Genomic DNA, 11,595 nt, shown 5'->3' with positions numbered 1-11,595 from the left:
TGCGTTGTATACGTGAGCAGATGTGTGCATAGATACTAACAACTAAATTACAAAATGCATTCATTTTGCAATTTAGGTGCAAGTTCATTTTAGTTTGTTTGGTTTGAATTGTTTTCATAGAAAAACTAACCAGTCAGATTTAATTTACCAGGAAAAAAATGGTCTGAGGTGAACTCCGGTGATTCAAACGTACCAGCAGGTTCATTCGTAAAAGACAAAATACCCGTAATTAAGAGATTTCTAGATGGTTAAACTCTTGATTTATCTTATTAAGGTCAGTAGATCAGTTTATGACACTAAAATCTAGGATTGCGTTTGGATGAATGCAGATTCAAACTGCAGTACTGGATCAAGTCACTAGACGTCCCTGTTTGTTTAAATTCTAGGTTTGCATCAGTCAAACCTTCACGAAGCACATGATGGCACACTACTAAAACCTATGTACTAGTGTAGACTGCATGGTCCACAAATGCCATACAATGTGAAATGCCATCATCTCCCCCATTTGTTTTAATCTGAAATAGTCAAATAGCAACAGTCATGGAATGATATGGAAGTGAGGGACGGAGGGAAACAGTAGTTTGAAGAAAAAGAAATGAGAGGTAGTATTAGCGTGAGATAGGGAGAGGAAAAAGAGGCATAGATGGAGGGAGGAGGGGTTTAATCATGCCTGGATTATGGTGTTGATAGTATAAACTGGTCGGAGAGCAAGAAAGAGAGAGAGAGAGTAAGTCCCAACAGCCCACCCATCCATCACTCCATCCCAGACTGTTTTCATCTCTCTACTCAGTGATTTTTAGATCCATCAGGATGTGGGGTTAAAAAACTCAGCACAAATTATAGTCTTCCTTGGATGAGCGGGGTGCTGTAGTGATGGGAAGAGCATGACATGGAGATGGAGGTTTAGGTGGATGGAGTGTTGTGACTGCTCGTGTGGAGATGTGACCTCACCAAGTGTATTCTGGGATATTAGTTTTTTTAATGATGATGTCATGGATGGCTCTATTGCATCTCTTGAGCAGGTTTGGGATCTTTCTCTCACAATGGATTATTTTCTGTTCTTGAACGTCACCTCATGCCTCTGCTGGCTCTCCGGACTTGCACAGAACTAATGTTTTGGATCCGGACTGTCTTGTAGAGGACTCCTTAAAGAAGGCAAGTTGGCAACTTTTGTGTTTTTTTTCAGCAAATATATTTGTGAGGGGAAGTTTTGAATTGTCATCTTTGCTTCTAATTTGCCAAGGAAGTTGTCTGTGTCTGTTAGTTAGCAGGATGTGGAGAGCTCTATAATAATGCTGACCTCAAACAAACATTTGTAATCTGACTGGAAATCCTCAGAGATGGACGCAAACACTGGCGATGCCGGACAGCGGCGCAGAAATGGGCCACGGCGAGCGAGGCTGACGATGCTCCCGTGGATTATCCTATGCAGTTCGCTGTGGCTAATGGTCGACGGCCAGATGAAGATCTCACCAGAGATGTGAGTACACTTGCAGGTCAATGAGCTTGGGCTCACTTAAAGTCACTTTTTTTTAAAGAGGCATTTTAATGGTTTTCATCAATCTCAAGTCTAAAGGGTCTTAAAATTGTGAAAATTAACATCTGCTCCCAAGTCCGTATTGGCCGAGCTACTATTACTCTACTCATTCTCACATTTCTGATGAATCCACGTGACCCCATGTGCTTGAATGATCTTATTTTGGAAGAAACATATCATCCCAAAATGATGCCAGTGGGTCGAGCGGTGACAAACCTTAGCAGCGTGCGGGCCAACTCCCCATTGGCCAACCATCTGTCGCATCCTGTCTGGTCCTCACACGGAGGATTTGTTCGTCAGAATTACCACACACGCCCCCTCAAAAAAAAAAGAAAAGAAAAGAAAAGAAAAGAAACATGACTGAGCAGCGACTAAATCGGCGAGTTGGCTGTCGACTGTCACCTTTAACGGTAATCTCTTTTAATCTGTCGGTCCAGCGTGACCTCAAACATGAGAGGCCACAACCTTTAATGTTGTGGCTTACACTCTTCCGCCACATTTTGATCCAAGGAAAGAGCCACAAAAGCAAAACGACAGCCACAGTATGTGACACCTTGTTTGAACATTGTACATTGTGTGTTTTACGGTGTATTCAGTGTGCAGAAGTGGGCTGAGTCCTTCGGCAAAGAGATAGCGTCCCTCTCCACCAAATACTCCGGAGCTCAACTACTTCAAAAAGTAGGACAACTTCTTCCTTCCTTCCACATTTAATAATTCAAAATAAGAGTCCGAATATTACATATGTACCACACAAGGCCACAAGATGAAGCATCCGCAGTGGAGTGATAACTATACACGAATATATAAATAACTTCTTTTGAAACGATATGTTTATTATTGTGGTTGAAGTTCATTCTAGTGCAGTGTGCATTGTACTGATTTACCCCAGAGACCGAGAAAATCATCACTTTGCTTACGTTTTGGTCCATGTGTGTTAGTAATTAGGCTGGTGCAGTGCATGCCACCTTGTAGAAGCCCTAGCAGGCCTGGCGCTCGCCATCTGCCACCCACTCTCGACTCATCTTATCATCCTCATCGTTGTTATCGCTCATCTTATTGTCCACAATCTATGTGTGCTTAAAGAAATATAAGGATGTGGAGGGTGTGTTGAAGATTGAGGAGGTGGACGGGGAGGAGCTGGTCAAGAAGTTTGCAGAGGAGATGGAGAAGATGCTTGGAAGGAAGATGAAGTCCGTTAAGGTACTAAAAAATAAAATACTGTACATCAGTCAAATATGCATGTGTCCATATGTATTACAATGTCAGCATTTTTTTCAATGGCAGAGATTAGCAGAAGCAGCCGAGGATGCTGATCTTTACCACGAGTACAATGAAACGCTGGAGGTATGTAAACTAATAACACCGATACACCTGCATAAGACACCACCAAATTGTACACATTAATCCGACACATTGTATGTCCGAACTATTTATATATTTATTTATTTATTTATTTTTTAAATTACTGTCAGCTCATTCGATATTGTTGCAGATCTAGATATATGTGTAAATCAAGGTCCACGGCCAATTGAATTAGTATCAGATGTCATTATTACCAAATGTCATATCTGTTGAGTGCACTTCCCCACATAACGCTGCTGTCCTTTTCCAGTTTGAATACTACAACTCCATGCTGATCAACACGGTGGACGAGGATGGCAACCCACGGCCTCTGGGAGGAGAATTCCCGCTGGAAAAAAAACGAACACTTCAGCAAACTGCCGGTCAACACGCAGCAGAGTAACATCCAAGTGCCCACGAATGTCTACAACAGAGGTATGCGTAACCACACATATGCAAATAAATCAGGGTGTCACTGTCTTTTGTTGTTCTAGATACAGACATCCTAAATGGCGCGTACATGTCGGAGGCTCTCAATGATGTCTTCATAGACAACTTCCAGAAGGATCCCACCCTCACCTGGCAGTACTTTGGCAGCTCCTCAGGCTTCTTCAGGCTCTACCCGGGTATCACACAACACCTTTTGTGCATTTAGCCGCAGACACATCGTAATCCAAGCGGAAACATGGAACTCTTAGCAAGCAATTGTAGGATGCCTGGTGATGATTCAGTGTGTGCGAATGTAATTAGCAGGGGATTTGTGAGGCATGTGCTTTCTCATCCACCATTCCTTCATTTTCACTGACTCTGTCCACTCAACCATCCATCAATCCAGCCATCCATTGTCTGACCAAAACAGCAGGTTTCCGTGGGTTTGCTGACAGCTTTGCTCTCTTTTCTGTCTCCAGGGATCCAGTGGATCCCGGATGAGAATGGGGTCGTCACATTTGATTGCAGAAACAGGAACTGGTGAGACTAACTATGATATGATTATATTCATCTACGTGATGACACTCATCATGTTAATAATTTATCACAATAACAAGGTAGGAGACTGATAAATATGCAACACTTTAAGTCAAAAGGGACAAGAGAACAATGGGCGCAACAAGAGTTGTAACAGCAAAAGTGATTCCCATTTCCATAAAAACCTGCAAGTGTTTACATTTTCAAATGATGACTTATACAACATTCCTAGGAACTCACAATGTCCCTTCACAAGTGGGCTACACCTTGTTGGTGAACCCTGGTCGGGACAGATACACTGTTATCTTACACCAATTTTGACAATATTGAGGGAGCATGGGGGTTTAGGTAGAGGACATACAGTAGTTCCGTTGTTGGGAATCTGATTGAGGTGAAACACTGTTCATGATCCGTAAGAGAAATTCAAGTCAATTCCAGGAACGCCGTCTGGTGCCTCGGGCAGAACCTCCAGGAAGTCGGAAGTCCAACAAACAGATTATGGATCTGGAATGTTGCCTGTGGCAGCTGCTGCCCCAGGGGGGAAAATCAAATTTATGTCTATGAACTTGAAATTAAAGAGGATGGGAATAAAGAGATAAAGCGGGGAAATGAGTGGATGAACTTTGTCTGCCCGTCTCTTGTTAATGCTCCTGTATATTTATGATTCTTTTCTCTTTCTGCTCCTTCGTCAGGTACATCCAGGCAGCCACCTCCCCTAAAGATGTGGTCATTGTGGTGGATGTGAGCGGCAGCATGAAGGGTCTCAGACTCACCATAGCCAAACACACCATCAACACAATACTGGACACGCTGGGGGAGAACGACTTTGTCAACATCATAGCTGTAAGGCACTGTGCACCTCGGCAATACCAGATTTGGATTTTAATGATTTTTTGAAATGAACTACTATGTTTCATCTCCAGTATAGTGACTACGTTCGATACTTGGAACCGTGCTTCAAGGGAATTTTAGTCCAAGCCGATCTGGATAACAGAGAGGTACGGAGGGAGGAGAGTACACACAGCTCATTAATTTACTTACCATCAATGGTAAACTGTTGTTTGTGATGACTTCCTGTCTCTTAGAATAACCTCCTGTCTGGCATGATCCTACATCACTTGTTTGCTATGCTTGTTCTACACCGCTACAGCTCATCGCATTCTTGTTCCGCTCATCTGCTCTGCTGTTGTTATTATTCCACAAAGCCTGACCATGTGTGAGTGACTGCGTGCGTGTGTGTTACATGCTGGATGCATGCCCTACTTTCTACTGCCACTATACACAACATAAGAGATCAGGTGAAGGCGAGGGGCTGCTGACAATTTGAAGCACGTCACATGACCCGGGCAGGCCTACGCGTGGTTGGCTGGATTCCTTATTAAAAGGATGTTGTTGTTGTTGCAGATGTTGTATTGCTTGACATACTTACACATCAACTCACACACAATGACGCTACAAAACATTTTATAAAGTAAATATGAATATATAGACATATAATATTCTGTAATAGAAAAATGAAAGTATCATCATTTTGGGGCCTTAAGGCAACTTTAGTTATATAGCAGATTTAATATACAATGGTAGTTAAATGTGATAATAAAAAAGCAAAATCAGAAATTAATACTGTATTAAATAAAATGTAAATCAAATTATTTTGCTACATGCTCACTACCAATTATGTGCCCTAACATTAAGAAAACTGGCACAGTAGAAAATTTCTTTTGGTTTGACACAGTGCAGCTATAACCACATTAATAAACATTATTTTTGAAATCTCATGTATTTTGGTATTTGGGGTTTTACAGTGTGTTTAATCCAGATTATCTGTAGTAGTGTTGTAGTGGCCATGTTGTAATTAGTCAGTGTGCCAGGGAGCCATGCCAATACCTCCTGTGCCCTTTTCCACTTCACGCCCACACACTAACTGTCAGTCACACTTTCTTTCTCAAGTCACTGGTTCACCTACAAATTGTCATTACCCACAATGCAATGGTGATTGACATTGTCTGTGCAGCACTTCAAGCTCCTGATTGACGAAATGCACGTCAAAGGAGAGGGCAAAGTAAAGAATGCAATGAAGGAGTCATTCCAGATCCTCAATGAGGTCGGCGTTTAACACAAAATGGAAACAATGATTGTTACATTGCATGTATCCAGGATGAAAATGTGCGTGTGTGTGTGTGCCATCAGGCTGCCGGGCTGGGCAAGGGCAGCCTGTGCAACCAGGTCATCATGCTGATAACAGACGGTGCCATGGAGGACTTCCAGGATGTTTTTGAAGAGTTCAACTGGCCAGAACGGCGGGTATGACGCACGTACAAGCACAAGTAATAAAGTATGCATCATATCATATAACAAATTGCTGTTTACATGCATCTAACTGTAATTCCCTATCAATCCAGGTTCGGGTGTTCACTTATCTCATAGGACGTGAAATGACATTCGCTGAAAATGTCAAATGGATTGCCTGTAATAACAAGGGTAAGGAAAATTCATTGATCATTTTAAAGGTGAATTGTATGAGGGCCACTCTGACATTTATTCATTTTGAGTGAAAAGTTGTAGTATGACAAGAAACAGTCATGAGTTGGGCAATAATAAAATAATAAAATTTAACTCAAATTAAAATGGCTTCATTAATATGCTCATATAAAGACTTCTCGAAATTTTTAGACTATGAGATTGGGGGGGGGGATAGAAGGCCATTTAACAAGTGCTGCCTTCTTCTGAATGCCATGGGATTATGCATCAGAAAATAGTAATCACTTTATTCCCTCCTGGCAATACATAAAGAATCTCTGATTAAATCGCAGATTATCCGAACAGTTATACTGTAAACACACGACCGGGCCAACACGGGCGGACAGATGTGCTCCCTTCTGCCGCATACGAAAAAGCAGCAACCCTGAATTTAGGTTTAGCTCCCAATTGTGCCAGCATTGGACGCTGTCAGCGCTTCAAAAAATAGCTCTTATCAACATCACCGCAGGTATCCCATTGACGTCATTGTCTTTCAGCAGAATAAGCCAAGAACGGCTCTGCCTTTCGGGGATTACAATGTTCTGATGTCTGATAAATACATGGTGCACATCAAACATGTTGCCAAAAACAAAACAGCGCAATAGGTATGAAAATAGTCCATCTGAATGTGAGGGTGTGTGTGTTGCAGGTTATTACACACACATTTCGACGCTGGCCGACGTCCAAGAAAACGTCATGGAATACCTGCATGTCCTCAGTCGGCCCATGGTCATCAACCACGACCATGACATTATATGGACGGAGGCCTACATGGACAGCGTGGTAAGTTACGGCCATTTTGGTAGGGATTCATACCTTACAACCATGTGGAGAACATTCAGTTATGACTTGAAAAATATGGATTCAAAGTTTCTAGCAGTATGTAACACACTGTATCAGGCACAGCTCTATTGAATTTAAATGAAAAGGTCACGACGATAGCTGATTCATTGAGGCTACTGCAAAATGTGGCTAAAAATAGCACTTAAAAACCCAATAAAAAGCTGACTTAGAAATGTATTATTAAATTGATTTCACACAGTATCAGAGTTAACATCACTCATTGTAATTATGTTTTTAAAATGAATTCACAAATATAAAAAAATAATAGCATCTCAGTTAGTAAACTAATGACTGGCTTAGAAAGAAAACTTACTAGTTTAATGCCATTTTACCACATTTGTGGTTTTATTTTCACCCCCAGTTACCCACCACTAAAAAGGTAGTCAAACAATGTTTGAATATATATTTTTCTAAGTGTGAAATATGTCCTTTAGCTTAGCATATAGCCTTTTGGTTAGTAGCAGCCACCCATAACCTAGTTCGTTTTTAGTGTCTTTCCTGATCACATTTTAGTAGCAAAAACAAAATATGACACTGCTGTCAGATGCATTATTATTTTATTTTTTTTATCAACTCTGGGGATTTTTAGCCTCTCTGAGTAAGTATCTGTTGTAAATTTAGGTGGCTAGATCATCTTTTTAACTTTCACAGCTATTCAACAGTCAAGCCCAGAGTTTGCTTCTGATGACGTCAGTTGCAATGCCTGTGTTCAGCAAGAAAAAAGAGACGGTAAGGCTGACTATTACAATTTTAATACCATTATTAAACACAACAAAGCGTGAATGTGACTTTTTTTATGTCTTGTAGTTGTCTCATGGAATTTTGCTGGGAGTTGTCGGAACTGACGTCGCCCTGAAAGAACTAATGAGATTAGCGCCGAGATACAAGGTTAAACCATGCCAATTTGCTCCTTCTTTCTTCTTATTTCAACAATTGCATTTCCCCCCCCATTTGTTTGATTTGTATCGCTCTAGCTGGGTGCCCACGGTTATGCTTATCTTATCACAAACAATGGCTACATCTTGTCTCATCCTGACCTCAGTCCTCTGGTAAACAATGAGTTACACAATAATTGATTTAGTAATTGCAATCTTTTGTTAAGACCTTCAACTGAACACTGTGTATGCATGTGACAGTACAAGGAAGGAAAGAAGCTGAAGCCCAAACCCAACTATAACAGCGTCGACTTGTTGGGGGTGGAATGGGAAGACACCGAGGAGAAGGTTAGCCACACGCATTCAAACATTTTTAACTCTTCTTCTCCATGTTGGTTTATGTCATAAATGTAATATTTCAGCTCAGGACAGCCATGGTCAAGGGAGAAACCGGTACCTTGTCCTTAGACGTGAGGACTTCAGTAGATAAGGGCGTGAGTACAATGAAGCTGCAACTTACTAACTTCCCCACTAGGTCGAGCCATTCCACTCTTAAATGCACTCTATGGAATACATTGTGGTCCTCAATAGCTATTTGCTACAGAGGATTTTGTTCTGCCTCTCAACAGAAACGAGTGATGTTCCTCAAGAATGATTACTTCTACACCAGCATCAATGAGACACCTTTCAGGTTTGATTGTACACAGTACTCCATAATCCAGTCAAAATGTTGCAGCGTTTATGTTTTGTTTGTTTAGCAATCAATTAGATTTTTCTTTCTGTCTGTAAGTCTTGGCATTGTGCTGACAAGAGGATATGGGCAGTATATATTCATTGGAAATGTCTCTGTGGAGGAAGGTAGGTCTTTTTACTTATTATTATTCTGTGTTTTTACTCAATTTCATACGAAATGTTACATTATTTCCCAGGTCTCCATGATTTACTGGCTCCCGATTTGACCATTGCCAGTGAATGGTGAGTCGAATGACTTATTTTTTACCCTTGCTGGTCTTTTTAACGCCATCGACAACCTTCCAGGACCTACTGTGAGACCGACATTGACCCAGCACATCGTAAACTGAGCCAGCTGCAGGCCGTAGTCAGATACCTGACGGGTAAAGAATCCGATCTGAAGTGTAAGTCTGGACTTTGTTGCTTGGTACGCACATGCGCTCTGGGACCAAGTCAAATTGCATCCTTGTTTCTTCGCAGGTGATGTGCAGCTCATGCAGCAAACCTTATTCGACGCAGTGGTGACTGCTCCAATGGAAGCTTACTGGACCGCCCTCATGCTCAACCCGTCAGGGTGAATAATCACCTACCAGCACTTTCTTCAATGTCTTTTTTAAATGAAAAAGAAATGAGTTCCCATTAACTTTTCGATCTTACAGTATGGATGACGGCATTGAAACAGCTTTCCTGGGCACACGTTCCGGCCTGATGAGATTCCAGCGTTACACTGGCATTGAGAAGCGAGTTGGCATGTGAGTCGGAGTTTTAATACAGGGTGTCCCAAAAGTCACGATACACAGCCTTTTTTTCTATGTTGTTTCAGGTATCATGCAGACAAAATTACTAGTTGACACTAGAGCAGCTTTTCAAAAAAAGTTTTGTCCAGGCACTCTGAGAAGCTTTTTGGCGGTGACACTGCTCTGAAGCGTTATGCTATCTGTCGCAAGTTTCTTGAAACAGGATCAGTTCTTGGCAAACCACGCAGCAGAAGGCCTGCTACATCCACTGATCTTACGCTTGAAGTCTTTGAACAACCTGAAGTTGGAACGGGTAGCGCTTTGTCAATCATTGAAGCATCGGCTGAATCGAGCTTTTGAAGATGCCGAGTTCCGGCGCAGCTCTCCGAAAAGACTTTCCCTGGCTTTGGGCGAACGCCTGCTGTAGGAGTTTGGTGTTTTCATCAGTGGTGGTAGCAGCAGGCCTTCTGCCGCCAGATCCTATTTTGAGAAACTTGCCATGGACAGCAGAAATTGCACTCGAGCTTCTTAAATGGGCGCTGAACTGAAATCGGAGAAAGAAAAACTATTTTGGAACGCTGCTCCAATTTGCAAGGAAATTATATGGTTATTACAAATACCACAAAACCTGTCATATGCTGATGGCCTTAAGTCTGTTCAAATGATAGCTGGAACAAAATAGAAAAAAGGAACTGTATAGTGACTTTTGACACAGTGTCCCTCTATATCCCATCAAAAATTGTGCTAGCCCACTTTCTGGTGGACGGTAAGAGGGACACAATTTTTTTTCAACACAGATAGTGGACACAAATATGATGTTATACATCAGCAAAGTATGACAGTTTGTGTCTTTGTCATCCTGCTGCCAGGTCGTTCCTGACGTCCACCGATAAGGAGAACATGTTCACGCTGGACCACTTCCCGCTGTGGTTCCGCAGGGCGGCCGAGTACCCCGCTGGACAGTTCCTGTATTACATGCCGCGACAGGAGACCCGAGGTAGCTTATCCATCGTTCGCATTCTGAATGAGCTTGTAGTCGTCGTACAATACAGTCATGAGCACATCATACTAACACTTAACACCACTGATGCAGGAGAGTCTCTTTTTTGCGAACAAAGTGTCCTTCTGTGAACCCGGCTGTCGTCACATGCCGTTTGTTGTGTTCAGACGTGTTCAGGGAGTATGAGGCTGACGATAGCGCCACCTTGAGTGCAGAGGAGACGGAGCAGCAAGCTGAGGAGGGAGGGGAAAAACAGGGGGAGGAGGAGGATGATGAGGAGGGTAGACGAAAACTGTTACTTGGCATGCTGCCGCTTGGATGTCCTCAACCATTCCCAAGCATCCTTTTATGTTTCTTCGTCCCGATTTCTAGTTTTATCTCCAGCTCTTGCATATATGGCATGACCGGGGATATAAAATACAGCAAAATCCTCTCTATTGGTAATTATTTCATGGTTATCACTTATAAGAAGTACATGACAACTTCTATGATATGATTGGGTGAATTTCTGCATACTTAAAATTAAAAATCCCATCTGTAGTGCACGAGTGCATGTGCAGCCTATTATTATATGAGGTACAACTTAAGCACGTGAGCCAATACTAGTTCTTTGTAGTTGAAGATTTTTTTTTTTGTATTGGATCTCACTGGATTATGCAGGTGTAGCTGATGCTGTGGCAATTGTGGTTTTGAGCGCGCTCTCATTTTGTGCTGCTTTTCTTCCAGCGGGGAGAATCGTGATCGCCACCACTGCCATTACGGTGACTGTAGGCAAGAAGACCGCCATCGCCGGAGGTAGGGCACAGTATTTTCCATAATCCCTTTTCAGTAATTGTCTCGGCAACCTCTAAATTTTTTATTTCATTTATTTAGAGGGCCATTGCACTGAATTAGTGCCCAGGCTGGTTGTATCTCTCAAAATAAACTTACATTTCTGTTTTTTTAAACTATAAATCCGATAATACACATATAGGCCCATGTCATTGTTTTATTTGAAGAACAGGACTGAAAGTAACAGGAGTGAATGTTTAGCATAGAATTAGC

General features: G+C 42.0%; 1 protein-coding gene across 1 annotated transcript in view; it reads left to right on the top strand.

Moving 5' to 3' along the window:
• Nucleotides 1-49: 49 nt before the first annotated feature.
• The window catches only part of cacna2d4a (calcium channel, voltage-dependent, alpha 2/delta subunit 4a), a 44,313-nt gene continuing 32,767 nt past the window's right edge, over nt 50-11,595 (top strand). The window contains 29 exon segments of the mRNA XM_061667712.1: nt 50-1,022; nt 1,139-1,155; nt 1,339-1,480; nt 2,134-2,215; nt 2,621-2,737; nt 2,822-2,881; nt 3,150-3,233; nt 3,235-3,313; nt 3,373-3,504; nt 3,787-3,847; nt 4,537-4,687; nt 4,768-4,842; nt 5,859-5,948; nt 6,035-6,148; nt 6,247-6,325; nt 7,014-7,147; nt 7,859-7,936; nt 8,015-8,095; nt 8,182-8,256; nt 8,344-8,430; nt 8,505-8,576; nt 8,712-8,773; nt 8,873-8,940; nt 9,012-9,057; nt 9,121-9,218; nt 9,295-9,388; nt 9,474-9,566; nt 10,421-10,548; nt 11,278-11,346. Coding sequence (XP_061523696.1) covers nt 982-1,022; nt 1,139-1,155; nt 1,339-1,480; nt 2,134-2,215; nt 2,621-2,737; nt 2,822-2,881; nt 3,150-3,233; nt 3,235-3,313; nt 3,373-3,504; nt 3,787-3,847; nt 4,537-4,687; nt 4,768-4,842; nt 5,859-5,948; nt 6,035-6,148; nt 6,247-6,325; nt 7,014-7,147; nt 7,859-7,936; nt 8,015-8,095; nt 8,182-8,256; nt 8,344-8,430; nt 8,505-8,576; nt 8,712-8,773; nt 8,873-8,940; nt 9,012-9,057; nt 9,121-9,218; nt 9,295-9,388; nt 9,474-9,566; nt 10,421-10,548; nt 11,278-11,346 — 2,509 coding nt within the window. The 5' untranslated portion in view covers nt 50-981.

Source organism: Phycodurus eques, chromosome 22, assembly GCF_024500275.1.
Source record: "Phycodurus eques isolate BA_2022a chromosome 22, UOR_Pequ_1.1, whole genome shotgun sequence".
NCBI lineage: Eukaryota > Metazoa > Chordata > Actinopteri > Syngnathiformes > Syngnathidae > Phycodurus > Phycodurus eques.
Note: the sequence above shows the minus strand (reverse complement) of the source record. Positions and strands in the feature narration are given on the sequence as shown.